Raw genomic sequence first — 15,976 nt, forward strand, 5'->3', positions numbered from 1 at the left:
GAAGTCATTAATTCCCCTGCCTGCATTTTAACGTCTTGCTCTGCACACAGAATGTCGTCCCCCACCCCCACTGGACCGTTTCTCATCGGATGGAAGATGAGGGGGAACAGAGGGCTATCCATAGCTACTAGTAAAAATGGATAGTAGTCATGATGCATGCCTATTCTCTCCAGGATCAGAGGAGCAGGCCTATTGTATTAGGTGCTGTGGAACACAGGCAGGATGGTGCTGCTGCAGTTGTCTGGTTTGTGGGCTTCCTAGAGGCACCTGGTTGGCCACTGTGTGAACAGACTGCTGGACTTGATGGGCCTTGGCTGATCCAGCATGGCTTTTCTCCTTCCCCCAGGATACGGTGATGGCTGCCAATTTGGAAGGCTTTCAGAGGGGAGTGGACATGTTCATGGAGGATAGGGCGTATCCATGGCTACTAGTAAAAATAGATAGTAGTCATGATGCATACCCATTCTCTCCAGGATCAGAGGAGCAGGCCTATTATATCAGGGGCTGTGGAACACAGGCAGGACAATGCTGCTGCAGTCATCTTGTTTGTGGGCTTCCTAGAGGCACCTGGTTGGCTGCCGTGTGAAGACTGCTGGACTTGATCGACCTTGGTCTTATCCAGCATGGCCTATCTTATGTTCTTATAAGAATGAACAGGAGCCAAGCACGCTAGTAAAGAGGCTGGAGTAACCCATCTCATTGGCAACCCACACTAAAGGGAGGGAGGGTCATGCTACAGCTCAACCGCCTGACAGAGGCCACTTATAATTCCGAGACTCATTTTGCTGAACCTTGGAAGGAGAGAGGAGCTGCCCGCAGCTCCAGCTTTTGACACTGTAACACCGGGGTGCTCAACTTGTTTGAGCCTGCAGGCACTGATGGAATTTAGCGAGTGGAGAGCGCCAGCTGCCAAACACTAAAACGGCTGCTGCAGGAGATGGAAGAAGAGTTGGTTTTTATATGCCGACTTTCTCTACCACTTCTCTACTCTAAGGGAGACTCAAACCGGCTTACAATCACCTTCCCTTCCCCTCCCCACAACAGACGCCCTGTGAAGTAGGTGGGGTTGAGAGAGTTCGGAGAGAACTGTGACTAGCCCAAGGTCACCCAGATGGCTTTCTTTGTAGGAGTGGGGAAACCAGCCCGGTTCACCCGATTAGCATCCGCCACTCATGTGGAGTGGGGAATCAAACCCGGTTCTCCAGATCAGAATCCACCATTCCAAACCATTGCTGTTAACCACTACACCATGCTGGCTCTCTCACCACGCTGGAGCCAAATGCAAAACCTCCCCCCCTCCACCTGGCAGATACGGGGAAACCCTTTTATTTGAATTTGAGCCTGATTTACGGTGGCTTTGCCCACTTTCTGAAAAGCTTGTCGAGCACAGAGGGACCCATTGGCGGGCACCATAGTGCTCATCGGAACCATGTGGCAGAACTGTGCGTTAGACCAAGGCAGGGGTCACATTTTAGCCAGAGTTGTTTTGGGAATTGTTTGTTTTTAGCCAATGGAGGAATTTTCTTTCAGAAACCCTGGCGTCTCCCCTCCGGTTCTTCTGACCGCTCTGCTTACCCGGTTAAAAAAAAAACCGAACCCGCCAAGTCGAGATTCACACAAACAGAAAGGGGGAAAAAAAGAATTAGAAGGAGCTTTTTTATTACAATGCAATAGTCATAATCTGAAGGGACCTCTGCCCCTGTACAGCCACAGTTATGGTTTTTTAAATTAAGTATCTAACTCGCAGCTAACAAAATACCAGCCCTACCCAGGCCATCCCCGAAAAAAAAATGGTTCAACTGCACAGTATTAACCCCCCTCCTGCCTCCTCCTCTTTCTATAATATATATATATATATATATATATATATATAAATGTGTGTACAAACACACACATATATATTTATATAATTTTTGCAATGCACCTTCTATGCCAGCACAAAATCTAGCACTGACATGTTATTACAAATTGTAATAGAAAGGTCCATCCTTTTCTGCCACTAGAAAACAAAAACTAACCAAGAACAAAATAATAATGATGAGAGGGAGGGGGTAAAAATGTAAATCCGAAGCTTCAGAATTATAGCTGGAATTTTTGTTTTTCTTGGGGGGGTGGGATAGATTTAAAGGCAGAGTTAGCCCGGTTGCTACAGGGAATTCAGCTCCTCCACCCCACCCCGAAAGAGGGTGGCAAAGCATGTCGTGTCAAACGATCGAAATCCTCATGCCCAGAGGCAGCCTGCTTCTCCGGCGAGGCTGCCCCTTGGTGGCCGGCGACTCAGGACTGTCCCAACGCGAACAGGGAGTCTTGTTCGTCTTCCTGCTCCCACCCGCGGCGGCAGCAACCGAGACGAGCAGAATTTTGCCTCGGGTTTTATTCCGTTTTATTTATGTTTTAAAAAAGCACACAAAACTCCTCTGGTCCCTTCTGCTCGACAAACCTAAATTGCACACTGCTCCTAGACAGCCAAAGGGGGAAAAAATTGTTTTAAAAGAAAAAGTAACTGAGGGAAAACCCAAAAAAACCTTGTTTCTGTAAAAATTATTCCCGTGTCCCTTGACCTCTTCTGCAACTGGGAGCTCTGGACAGACGCGCCCCCACACCCATTTCCCAGCCCCACACGTCGACTGTTCAGAAAGAGATTCAAGACATTCTTTTGGTTTCAACTGTCCGGTAATTCTGAGGGCTGAGGTTGTTGAAATGTCCACGGCGAGACGTCCGGATGCAGTATTGAGGTTTTACAAAAGAGCCGGCCATGCGTTCGCTCGCCCCGTTTCTTCTGACAGCGGCGAGACCCCTCCGCACTGGTTCATAATTTATCATTGGACTTGGGGGGGCGGGGAGAGAATCAAATCCCACCATCAGATCTATCGCCTCCTTGGGAATCTCAGAGGGGGGCACTGGGAGAGGGACGAAGACAGGCATTGACCAGCCCTTGCCAATTTTTGTCCACTATCGCTGGGTTCCAGTTCTGTTTTCTGCGAGCGGGAAGAAGTATAACCCCTGATCGCTACCGACCGTTGTACGATCGACCAAAACAACCCCAACAAACAAAACAATAATTAAACCCAAATATCTATAAATGTAAGGCGGGGAAGGGAAACCAGAAGCAGCTCAGAGCGCACGGCTTTGCACAGTCCTCTTTCTGCGCTAGTGCTGATTGAAAAACAAAACAAAAACGTCAGCCCCAAAACTAAAAAAAAAAAATACATAAAGAAAAAGAAGAATCTGCGAGATTGCTCTCCCCTCTCCAAACCAGCCTTTGCCACAAGAATTTGGTAGCCTCGCATCATCGGTGTTCCCGCCCCGCCCCCCCAAAAGCGTTCCTTCCACTCTGCGGAATGTGAGGCAGCCTTCGGCAGGGCTAACCAAAGGGAAAAAACCAAGCCTCCCCTGCAAACCCCCCTCTCCACGGGGCAAATCCAGCCAGGCTCAAAAAGCAGATTTTCCCCACTGCACGGAGGCATTTTTGGGGGGAGGCGGAGAAAGGCAGCAGACTCAAACGGGAGAGGGGAGAGGGATTAACCCCCTCCCTCCCCTCCCCCCGAAAAAAGTCGAAGTCTCCCACATAGAGGCGGAGGCTCCTGTGTTATTTCCAGGTGGTGGACTGCGGGATGGATCGCGGCGGGATCATATCCAGGAGGTACTCGCGCTGGCGGTCCAAGGCCGAGGAAGTTGTTTTGTGCACGGCAAGTCCAGGGTTCACGAAATTGAGCGCCCCGCCTGGAGAGGATGGAACAAACGGGGGAGGCTTTATCGGCACAGCCAAGGGCAGAAGATAACTGAAAGGAGCCATCAATAGACATCAAAGATTTAAAAAAAAAACTTCCGAAATTATTGGAATAATAGCGTTGGAAGGGACTACCAGGGTCATCTAGTTCAACCCCCTGCAAAATGCAGGAAATGCACAACTCCCTCCCCTCCTCACCCCCAGTGACCCCCTACTCCATGCTGAGAAGATGGCCAAGGTGCCCTCCCTCCCATGATCTGCCTAAGGTCATAGAATCAGCATTGCTGACGGATGACCATCCAGCCTCTGCTTAAAAACCTCCAGGGAAGGAGAGCTCACCACCTCCCGAGGAAGCCTGTTCCACTGAGGAACCGCTGTGAGAAAGTTCTTCCTAATGTCTAGACGGAAACTCTGTTGATTTAAGTTCAACCCGTTGTTTTGGTTCGACCTTCTGGGGCAACAGAAAACAACTCGGCACCCTCTTCTCTATGACAGCCCTTCAAGTACTTGAAGATGGTTACCATATCCCCTCTCTCTGTCTTCGCCTCTTCAGGCTAAACATACCCAGATCCTTCAACCTTTCCTCGTAGGACTATTCCATCGCCCTGACCTGGATGTCCCAGGTTAGCCTGATCTGGTCCAATCTCGGAAGCTAAGCAGGGTCGGCCATGGTTAGTATTTGGATGGGAGACCGCCGAGGAAGTCCCAGGGTCGCTATGCAGAGGCAGGCCCTGGTAAACCACCCCTGAACATCTCTTGCCTTGAAAATCCCAAAAGGGGTTACCATCAGTGGGCTGAGGCTTGATGGCACCTTCCAAATATTCTGTCGCAGGCTGGGCTCGTTGGGACAGAAGCTATTGGGATTCTCGGTGGCCGGGGCCTCCCAGAGGGTGGGATCAACAGAGGCAGACCCTCCCTCCACATCCTGGTGTAAATGGGCTCTCGTGAAAAGACAGCACGCCCCGGATTGTCAGATTTCAGGGGTAACCGCTGCTGGGTACAGAGGCCTCCATGCCCCGGAAGATCCCACAACTCCTGAGTCGCACCCAGCAAGAATGGCCCTGTGCATTTAATGTAACAGCACATCTTTGCAGCTGAAGCATTCCAAACCCTTTGCATACGCTCTCGAGTACTCTCGGCTGCACACACACCCCAACCCTGCCAAGTCACATGAAGGTGCCTTATACTGAATCAGACCCATCAACTTCAGTATTGTCTACTCAGACCAGCAGCGGCTCTCCAGGGTCTCAGGCAGGGGTCTTTCACATCACCTACTTGCCTAGTCCCTTGAACTGGAGATGCTGGGGATTGAACCTGGGGCCTTCTGCATGCCAAGCAGATACTCTGTCACTGAGCCACAGCCCCTCCTTATGAAGCTACCCTATACTGAATCAGACCCTTGGTCCATTAAAGTCAGTATTGTCTACTCAGACCGGCAGCGGCTCTCCAGGATCTCAGGCTGAGGCCTTTCACATCACCTCCTTGCCAAGTCCCTTTAACTGGAGATGCCGGGGATTGAACCTGGGGCCTTCTGCGTGCCAAGCAGATGCTCTGCCCACTGAGCCAAGGCCCTCCCCAGTATTACCCACATATGGCAGGCTGGGGTGCAAAACTGGAGGTGAGATTTCCATCCGGACTTTTAGGCCTGTGGGTTTGGTTATGGCTGCTACATTGCGAGATACTGCGAGGACCTCTTGGAGTGCTAACTGGCCAGAAAGAGGGCTTCGATACGATGGCTGAGAGGAACAGGGGACCCCCGGCCACATGGACCCATCTTTGGCAGCCTAGTTTGCAAGACCCCTGCAGGAAGAAATGTTCCTCTGCTACACTGTAGGAGACTGCAAGGACCTCTGGAGTGCTCATTGGCCAGAAAGAGGGGTTTCAATACAATGGCTGTAAGTAACAGGGGACCCCTGGCCGCGTGGACCCATCTTTGGCAACCTAGTTTGCAAGACCCCCGCAGGAAGAAGGTTTCCTCTGCAACGGGAGTGAAGCGCTCTAGCTCACTGGGTCCTTCACAAGAGAAGCCCAGAACACCCTGCACACGCACCCAAAATGGATTATTACTGTGTGAGCAGAGACAGCCAAGAACCAGGCGATGCAACAATTAACTGATTTGAACGATTGATTCAAAAACATTTCTGCTGACTGCATGTGCCCTTTCATTTCATTAAATCAGGGCAGACGTTGCTTGAATCATTTTTTGGGGACGCCCCAAAAATGAACAGGTGGGCTATAAGCCATTGTCTTACAGGAGGGCTTGCCATCCACCCGCACCTGAGAGCAATGCCTCTTCCAGAGGGGGCCTGATGCCGCACACTCTGCCAGCTGGGCAGACGTGACTCGGCTTGTAAGCTAACATGCACTGATTCGGGAATCAGAGGAGCAGGCCTATTATATTAGGTAATGTGGAACGCAGGCAGGATAATGCTGCTGCGGTCGTCTTGCTTGTGGGCTTCCTGGAGGCACCTGGTTGGCCACTGTGTGATCAGACTGCAGGATCTCCAGGATCAGAGGAGCACAGCTATTATATTAGGTGCTTTTGAACACATGAAGGGTGCTGCTGCTGCAGTCGTCTGGCTTGTGGGCTTCCTGGAAGCACCTGGTTGGCACCTGTATGAACAGACTGCTGGACTTGATGGGTCTTGGTCTGATCCAGCAGGGCTTTTCTTATGTTCTTATGGAGGAGAGGGCTATCCATGGCTACTAGTCAAAATGGATGCTAGTTATGATGCATCCCTATTCTCTCCAGGATCAGAGGAGCAAACCTATTATATGAGGTACTGTGGAACACAGGCAGGATGGTGCTGCTGCAGTCGTCTTGCTTGTGGGCTTCCTAGAGGCCTCTGGTTGGCCACTGTGTGAACAGACTGCTGGACTTGATGGGCCTGCGTCTGACCCAGCATGGCCTTTCTTATGCTCTTATGAATTCATCTCACCAAGTCCACTGGGGCTTGGTCCTGAGAAAACCGGAACAGGACCGTGTCGACGGTCTGTTTAAAATCCAGGTTGCAGAACGACTGCCGGGAGCTATCATTCCTGCTCTGTTTGCATTCAAGCAACCAGTTATCCCCCTTTTTTTCGAGAACGGGCAGAGAAACCACTCCCCCCCACCTCCCAGCCGGGATTCTCAGAGGTCCAATTCTACGCTCTGAACACCCATAAAGAACCCGCCACAAAGAGGGAGGAGAGAGCGAGGGAAGAGAGGAGGGGAAACCAAAGGGAAGCACCCTTTTTACCCAGAAGTTTATTTTTTGAGTTGCTGGCCGAACAAGGGAGTTGCGGCCAGCGGCGACGCGAGAAGAGCGAGCCATCTACCTGCGTCGGTGAGAGTCTTCTTCCAAGTGCAAGCACCGCCTTTCCCGATGGGCCTCTGAGCACGCTTACCTTGCCTGCCACCAAGTACGGCCACGCCGGACGCGTTCTGCAACTTGGGCGACGGGCTAAATGCATGCAAGACTCCACGGGGGGTGCTGGTGCTTCGGGACAGCTGGCTGGAGGTCTGCGGGGCGACAGGGGAGAGGAAGAAGAAAAAGAAGAGGGTTTTTTTGTATGCCGGCTTTCTCTGCCGCTTAAGGGAGAATCCTACCGGCTTATAGTCACCTTCCCCACAAGAGATACCCTGTGAGGTAGGTGGGGCTGAGAGAGAGTGACTTGCCCAAGGTCACCCCAGCTGGCTTCGTGTGTAGGAGTGGGGAAACAAATCCAGTTCACCAGTTTAGAGTACGCTGCTCATGTGTAGGAGTGGGGAATTGAACCCGCTTCTCCAGACCAGAGTCCACCGCTCCTATCCACTACATCACGTTAGCTCTCAAGGGGCCTTATATTTGAGACCTCTACTCTAGGACCTCTCCAGAGGCACCTGGCCGCTGCGAGACCCAGGGTGCTGGCCCGGCTGGATCTTTCGGCCCCTACCTGCTTGAGAGCGTGATGCTGCTGGGCGAGCTGATCCGCCTTGGTCTGCCCGGGGGAGGCGGCCTGCTGCAGTATCCGCTGCTCGATCTCCTGCTCTTGCTGCAGGGCCTTGACGAAGGCGGCCTTCAGGCGGGTGGTGTGCTCGGCCTTCAGGGCCCTCTTCTGGTTGGAGGACATGCAGGTCTCGCACATGATCAGCCCCCGCTTCTCTTCCCTCCAGCGGCAGGTGAAGTCTGTCTTGCACTGGACACAGGTGTAGGGCTCCTGCGAGGAGGGGGCTACGGACACTTTGCCTGGCAGGGGGAGAAGAAGCGGAGAATCGGTCCAGCTGCTGGGAAGGATGCCCCTGGAATACCTGGAGACAGGCCTCGAGCAGGTCTGCAGAGGTCTTTCACGTCACCTACTGGCCTGGTCCCTTTAACTGGAGATGCTGGGGATTGAACCTGGGACCTTCTGCATGCCAACCAGATGCTCTGCCACTGAGCCACGGCTCCTCCCCTCCCTGTAGGTCGCTTATGGGGGGGGGGAAGCCTCTAGCAGCTCAGGGCCACCCCTCTCACCTTGACTCTCGAGGAGGTTCTGCACCACCTCCTCCAGCCCGACCAGGTAAATGAACTCGTTGTTGGCCGCGCTGGGCAGGAAGTTCATCTCGGGTGCCGGAGGTTTGGGCGGGGGGATTTCCAGGAGGGTCTTCTCCAGCTGCTTCCGCAGGGCCAGCTTGGCGGCCGCTTGCCGGCTGGCAGGGGAGTCATTGGAGTTGACGATGGAGGCCACGCTGGTCGCGGTGGCCACAGCGTTCGCCTGGGCCGATGTCACCGCCGTGCCTTTGAGGGAAGTTGGTGAGGCCTGTGGAAGGAAAAAGGGGGGGAAAGGGGTTATGATTCTGATCCGAGTCAACCTCGGCTTGACAGAAACCGACGGAAACCCCTGTATTGTCCTGAAGCGGTTGCTATGGTCACAGGGCCCAAAGTTCCGATACGCTCCCCACGCCCTCCCAGTTAAAGCTGGAAGCGCACCTCATAGAGTTAGAAGGGATCGCCAGGGTAATCTAGTCCAATCCCCTGCACAATGCAGGAAATTCAAAACTACCTCCCCCACCCTCACCCAGTGACCCCCCTACTCCATGCCCAGAAGATGGCCAAGATGCCCTCCCTCTCATGATCTGCCCAAGGTCATAGAACCAGCATTGCTGACAGATGGCCATCAAGCCTCTGCTTAAAAACATCCAGGGAAGGAGAGCTTAACCACCTCCCGAGGAAGCCCGTTCCACTGAGGAACAGCTCTAAGTGTTAGAAAATTCTTCCTAATGTCTAGACGCAAACTCTTTTGATTTCATTTCAACTCGCTGGTTCTGGTCCGACCTTCTGGGGCAACAGAAGACAACTCGGCACCCTCCTCTATATGACAGCCCTTCAAGTACTTGAAGATGGTTATCATGTCCCCTCTTAGTCTTCTCCTCTTCAGGCTAAACATGCCCAGCTCCTTCAACCTTTCCTCATGGGACTTGGTCTCCAGACCCCTCACCATCTTTGTTGCTGCCCCCCTCTAGACATGTTCCAGGTTGTCTACCTCCTTCTTAAATTGCGGTGCCCTCGTTCCTGAGGCACTTTACTTTGGGGATGTGTTCAGAACAAAACAAAGTGACCATCCCTCAGAGACAGTAACCCGCTACATTTGTGTTGTGGACAGATCCACGTATCTGGAGGAGAGGGGCCTAGCGGGCCAACTCACACAGAGATGCAACAGACAGCCTCTTCTGTCACCACTTGCATCAAAAGGAACAGAATGGTTTGGTCGCACTGTGTGTGTGGAGATGTGGCATAAACTACCGTTTCCAAACGGATGCTGACCGCAAGAAGGCAAGTCCAAGTGGCGACTCATGCAGAGGCGCGACATGAGTGGCCTTCTCAGAGGGAGATATTGTGTCCCTGTGAGTAACTGACTGCTCCAGTTACACCCAGTGCAGAGACATAGCTCAGTGATAGAGCATCTGCTTGGCATGCAGAATGTCCCAGGTTCAACCCCCAGCATCTCCAGTTAAAAGGACTAGGCAAGTAGGTGATGTGAAAGACCCCTTGCCTGAGACCCTGGAGAGCAGCTACTGGTCTGAGTAGACAATACTGGCTTTGATTGACCAAGGGTCTGATTCAGTATATGACAGCTTCATGTGATCTGTTCCTGGTAAAAGGTAGGCCAGAACAGGGACTCATGCAGAGATGCAACTACTTCAAGACCAGAAAAAATTGCTGAAGACTGGCCTTTGCAGGGCAAGTTTTAGAACTACAGCACTGCCCCGCGAACTCTACACGCCCTGGCTTCTGGCCACAGCCATTCCTGTCGGCCACAGGCTTCTCAAACTCACCTGCGGGATGTTGACCAACAGGCTTGCATTGGGGACATTGGCGACGCGGATCAGGCCCTGCTGGATGATCCGCTGACCCTGGATCTGCACGCTGGGGACGGAGGCCCGTGGAGCCAGGAGCAGTGGAGGGGGCCCTGAGGTGGAGTGTTGGCGAATGTTGTGGATTTGCTGAGGAGACACAGAAATGGGCTGATACAGATGGATCCACAGAAGGGGCGGACAGACAACCGGGGGGGGACGGGGGGGCAGTGAGGAGGAAGAGAAACAATGTGATGGGGGCGACACAGAAGAGACAGGAGAAGAACAACACCGTTATCATGGCTTGAAAAACAACAGTTCCCAAGAAAAAAGGAGAAAAAACCCTAAAAAACAGAATTAACTACCCAAAAGGTCAAGAAGAAAGAAACGTTGAAGGCCAAAAATTATACAATTAAAAGTAAAAGGTAAGGGTAAAGGTCCCCTGTGCAAGCACCGGGTCATTCCTGACCCATGGGGTGATGTCACATCCCGACGTTTACTAGGCAGACCTTGTTTACGGGGTGGTTTGCCAGTGCCTTCCCCAGTCGTCTTCCCTTTACCCCCAGCAAGCTGGGGACTCATTTTACCGACCTCGGAAGGATGGAAGGCTGAGTCAACCTTGAGCCGGCTACCTGAAACTGACTTCAGTTGGAATCAAACTCAGGTCGTGAGCAGAGCTTGGACTGCAGTACTGCAGCTTACCACTCTGCGCCACGGGGCTCTTGTACAACAATTAAAAGGTTATGTCAGTGCACAATGTCTATATAAAATGTTAATTAAATAATTGTTTAATTAACATTTTTATATATTTTTATTTATTTTTCAGAACACTACGCACATAGACTCCCAAAGATGTTTAGTAATTTGATGTATATTTTGTAGTCTGGAGTGGTGGTTGTTTAGACTACTGAAGAAGGCAGTAAGGCCAAAAACCGTATGATCTGAGTTTGACTGTATGATTCCATGTTTGATTGCGTGATATGAGTATATTTATTTGGTCGTATATGTGTTACATGTGTTATTAAGATTTTAACCTGTAATAAATTTATATAGACATTGTGCGCTGACATAACCTTTTAATTGTTTTACTTTTAATTGTATTAACTTTTGGCCTTGAATGGTTCTTTCTTCTTGAAAAACAACAGCACACACACAAAACTCCACTAACGTGACTTTACTTTGACGGCGAGGCATAACATTTCCATGGGGAGAGCCTGCCAATGCCCCACAGCCCCGTGCCGTGATGTAGTCAGCACCAAGGTTAACCCCTAACCGGGTTTAGCTGGGAACCACGGTTTAAAACCCCTGTTTAAAAAGTAACCACAGTCAGAGTCATGACCATTACACAAGAGCCAACTCGGACCTTTTAACCAAGCGCTTGCGAACCCTGGCTGCCAGCTGAAAACGGTCAGAGTTAACCCTGGTGAAAGGCATAGCACGGATAAGGGGAGGGAGTAAGAAAATTTGCACAGATAAGAGGGAGGGTGTGAGAGTTGGGGGGATCCATTAAGGGACTGGGAGAAGTCTGGTCCTGCACCGAGCAACACGGAAATCCTTTCCTCCCTGAAAAAGCACATTATTCTTCCGGGAGGAAAAACACATGCTTTTCGGACCCGTTCTGCCACCTGTAGTATGCGAAGCAGCAAGCTCATGCTCCTCCCACTGTGCCTACCTAGCCAATCAAGCCGCCAGGGGGGAGGGGGGAAAGAAACAGAGGAAGTCGGGGAGCCCAGAAAACCACTCACCTGTGCCCCTCGGACGAGAGGGGGCATGACTATTTGCGTGTTTTGCTGAGAACCCAGCTTCGAAGAGGCTTGCTGCCCGCCGCGGATCAACGGGGGAGGAATAACAGTCCCAGGAATTCGGGAAGAATTCTGCATTAGGTTGTGGGGGAAGGGGAGAGAAGAAAAACCGGCAGAAAAACATTTCTTATTTATTTTGTGATTTCTAGCCCACCCTCCCTGGCCAAGGCCAGGCTCAGGGTGGGTAACATCATTTAAAATATATCAAAATATCCACAATAAAATTAATAATAATTTATCACATAAATAATTACACTAATTAATTAATAATAATATTTTCTAAAATTAAACAGTAAAACCAACGTAGTGTAGTGGTTAAGAGCGGTGGTTTGGAGATGTGGCTCTGATCTGGAGAACTGGGTTTGATCCCCCACTCCTCCGCATGAGCAGCGGAGGCTGATCTGGTGGACTGGATTTGTTTCCCCGCTTCTACACATGAAGCCAGCTGGGTAACCTTGGGCAAGTTACAGCTCTGTTAGAGCTCTCTCAGCCCCACCGACCTCACAGGGTGTCTGTTGTAGGGAGGGGAAGGTGATTGTAAGCCAGTTTGAGTCTCCCTTAAGTGGTAGAGAAAGTCGGCATATAAAAACCAACTCTTCCTCTTCTTCAATTAAAAGCCTTAAAACTCCAGATGGTGCCTAATTTCCACCCATAGCGCCCGGAATAGGTGGCAGGTTACCCCCCACCCAATTAACAAAAATAGAACAGAAATGAGGAGGGGGGAATAGGGAGCCCAGCAAAAGATGATACCTGCGGCTGTCCTCAACTGTAGGCTTGGTGGAAAAGCTCTGTCTTGCAGGCCCCGCAGAACTCTTTAAGGTCCTGCAGGGCCCTGATGTCGTCAGACAGAGCATTCCAGCAAGCCGGCACCAGGACCGAGAAGGCCCTGGCTCTCGTCGAGGGCAGCTGCACACTCTTAGGGCCAGGAACCACCAGTAGATTACCGTAAAGATCTTCGGGGGTTATACCAAGAGAGGCGGTCCTCTTATTCTGCAGGTGAACGAGAATCAGCTGCACCTAGAAAAGGATGCCTCGTTGCATCTCTGCACGGGTCCCTGTCCTAAGGTTGCCTCTTCGCATCTCTGCATGAGTCCCTGTTCTAAGGTTCTACTCTTTCCACACAGAACTATGACTCGTGTAGAATCGCAGCAGAGGGAATAGTGAGCATGCCGCATGTTTCTTTTTCTGGGGGGAAGAAACACATTTACCCCCCACAAAAAAAGGCAACTCCAGATGACTGGGGGAAAACATGTTGACTTTGACAGCCAACACGCTTCAGTTCCCTACAGATGCTGGACCTGGGAACTCAAGACGTCCTCCAACTTACGGAAGAGGATCTGCAATCCTGCCCAGTCCACCCAAGTGGGTTACTCATGCAAATGGTTTTCTGTCACGGAAACAGAACTGGCTTTCTCTGTCACATTTAGGGAAGGGCAGTGAGGGTTCCCCCACTTTTTGCAGAGAATCTGAGGCAAATGCACCCCCACCCTTCATCTCCAGCAATCTGGGGAGGGGCTGTGGCTCAGTGATAGGGCATCTGTTTGGCATGCAGAAAATCCCAGGTTCAGATCCCGGTATCTCCAGTTAAAGGGACCAGGCAGGTAGGTGATTTGCAAGACCTCTGCCTGAGACACTGCCGGTCTGAGTAGGCAATACCTACTTGGATGGGCCAGGGGTCTGATTCAGTATAAGGCAGCTTCATCTGTGTGTGGCACACCCCAGAGCAGGGCAAAGAGGACCTCCCCTTCCCATCTACTGACCTGAAGGAGGTTTGACTTGCTGGAAGTGAGGGTCTGCGTTCCCCGCACCAATGGTGGAGGGGTTGCCACAGAATTTCCTGAGGAGCCAGCAGGCTACAAGAGAACAGGGCGGGGGTGGGGTGGGAAATGACAGATGCATTAATCCAAGAACGATGATTTTGTTTGGGGGGAAAACACAAGTGCCTATTAGAAGAACAGATCAGGACATCCTGTTTCCTTTACTGAAGGCATGGTCCTCCTTTATTGCTGGTCCACACCCTCTATGGCTCAGAGGTATTCTGCCTCTGCACATGGAGGCTCCATTCCTCTTGTGGCTCCTAAGAAGAGCCCTGGTGCAACAGGTTCGTGCGAGCTAGCATCTTGTGGGTGGCCAGATAGAAATTGTGGGTGGCCAGATAGAAAGGTAAAGGCAGTCCCCTGTGCAAACACCGGGTCATTCCTGTCCCACGGGGTGATGTCACATCACAATGTTTACTAGGCAGACTGTGTTTACGGGGTGTCTGCCATTGCCTTCCCCACTTGTCCACACTTCACCCCCAGCAAGCCGGGTACTCATTTTCCCGACCTCAGAAGGATGGAAGGCTGAGTTGACCTCAAGCTGGTGACCTGAAACCGACTTCCGTTGGGATCGAACTCAGGTCATGAGCAGAGCTTTTGACGGCAGTACTGCAGCTTACCATTCTGCGCCACGGGGCTCTGGGTGGCCAGATACCCCCTGACAGAAAGCTCCCCAGCCAAGTGTGACAGTGGCAACGGAACCGATGGGTGCTGGCCCTCCCCAGTGTTTGGTGCCTTGTGGGCTTCCGAGAGGCACCTGGTTGGCCACTGTGTGAACAGACAGCTGGACTTGATCCAGCAGGGCTTTTCTTATATTCTTATAATGTCCGGCCTTATCTGTGGCCTTTCTAGAAACATCTGGCCGGCCGGTATTGGAAACAGGATGCTGGACTAGATGGACCTTTGGTCTCATCCAGATCAGCTGTTCATCAACGCCTCTTAGTCATGGGCGCCAGATGGAACCTCCCCCTTCAGAAGCAGTTTACCTCTGAAATACCACATGCATGGAGGCAATCAGAAGAGGGTTTTTGTTTTTTAAAAAAGTAAAATAAAACTGTACTCTACTTTCCCAGACACAAAAGAAGCAGTTTTGAAGCTTTAGACAAGGGATGTCAAACTCAATTGTTACGAGTGCTGGATATGGAGGTTTTTAAGCAGAAATTAGAGGGAGGGCATCTTAGGCATCTTCTGGGCATGGCGTAGGGGTCACTGGGGGTGAGAGTGGGGGGGGAGGTAGTTGTGAATTTTCTGCATTGTGCAGGGGGTTGGTCTAGATAACCCTGGTGGTCCCTCCCAACTCTATGATTCTATGGTTCTTTAACATAAATGTCGCTTGGTTGGGCCGAGCCATGCCTCGAAAGCCCAGATCGAGGTGGGTGGGGTGGCTGCCTCGGCTCGCCGGATAAGAGCTCTCAAGGGGTTGGATCCAGCTCACGGGCCTTATGTTTGACACCCGTTTTAGACTGTTAGCGGCTCGTAAAAAACATCACAGGAAACAAGCGAGGCCCGGGGGGCCCCATACCTTCTGAGCCGTCACCTCCTTCTGTATCTGACTCTGCCGGAGCTTTTTCAACAGCACCAGTTTCGCTTCTTCTAATCGCAGCTCTTCCTTCAGGTGCTTGATCATTCGCTCCCGCTCTTCAGGGCTGCTTTTCTGCAGGGCCGGATGAGAGGAAGGAAGGAGGTTGCAGGAGGGAGGAGAAGAGAAGAAAAAGGAAGATTCCATTTCAGTGCAGGGCAGCAAGGGAGAGAACGGAGAGAAAAACACAGTTGCTTACCTGTAATTGTTGATCATCTAGTGATGTTCTGTGCAGGCACACATGGGAACTGTGCATGCGCAGGCCAACCGCGGAGAACTCCGACAGAAAGCTTCTAGAAGCTACGGGGGAGAACTGAGGGATGGCCGCTCGCCCCACCCTCTGTCATGTGGTGGTTTCGGCGGGAAGAGCTGTTGACGGAGGGCATCCCATAGCTTCTAGAAGCTTTCCATCAGAGTTGTCTGCAGTTGGCCTGCGCATTGTGTAGTTCCCATGTGGGACTGCACAGAGACCACGCAGATGAACCACATGTAAAAGTCGGGAAGAAAAGGTAAGACCAAGATTTGAGGCCAGGAGCACCTTAATGGAGAGCCAGAATGGTGTAGCAGTTGAGGTGTCGGGACTAGGATCTGGGAAACCCAGGGTTTGAATCCCCACTCCGCCATGGAAGCTTGCTGAGTGACCTTGGGCCAGTCACACACTGTCAGTCTCAACCCTGGCAAGTATTTGGATGGGAGAACTCCAAGGAATACAGAGGGATGCTGTGCAGAAGCAGGCAATGGCCAGCCACCTCT

At 51.6% G+C, this 15,976-nt stretch overlaps 1 protein-coding gene across 4 annotated transcripts in view; it reads right to left on the reverse strand.

Moving 5' to 3' along the window:
* Positions 1 to 3,552: 3,552 nt before the first annotated feature.
* Positions 3,553 to 15,976, reverse strand: part of GATAD2A (GATA zinc finger domain containing 2A) — an 82,909-nt gene continuing 70,485 nt past the window's right edge. For 3 of the 4 annotated variants that reach the window (XM_056845142.1, XM_056845141.1, XM_056845139.1), the window contains 8 exons: positions 15,167 to 15,298; positions 13,588 to 13,680; positions 11,771 to 11,899; positions 10,008 to 10,175; positions 8,206 to 8,491; positions 7,646 to 7,938; positions 7,049 to 7,232; positions 3,553 to 3,723 (listed from right to left, as the gene is read on the reverse strand). In XM_056845142.1, the coding sequence (XP_056701120.1) occupies positions 3,590 to 3,723; positions 7,049 to 7,232; positions 7,646 to 7,938; positions 8,206 to 8,491; positions 10,008 to 10,175; positions 11,771 to 11,899; positions 13,588 to 13,680; positions 15,167 to 15,298 (1,419 nt within the window). In that variant the 3' untranslated portion in view covers positions 3,553 to 3,589. The remainder of the gene's footprint in view (positions 3,724 to 7,048; positions 7,233 to 7,645; positions 7,939 to 8,205; positions 8,492 to 10,007; positions 10,176 to 11,770; positions 11,900 to 13,587; positions 13,681 to 15,166; positions 15,299 to 15,976) is intronic. The other variant, XM_056845140.1, reaches the window with a different exon arrangement.

This window comes from Euleptes europaea, chromosome 2, assembly GCF_029931775.1.
Source record: "Euleptes europaea isolate rEulEur1 chromosome 2, rEulEur1.hap1, whole genome shotgun sequence".
Taxonomy (NCBI): Eukaryota; Metazoa; Chordata; class Lepidosauria; order Squamata; family Sphaerodactylidae; genus Euleptes; species Euleptes europaea.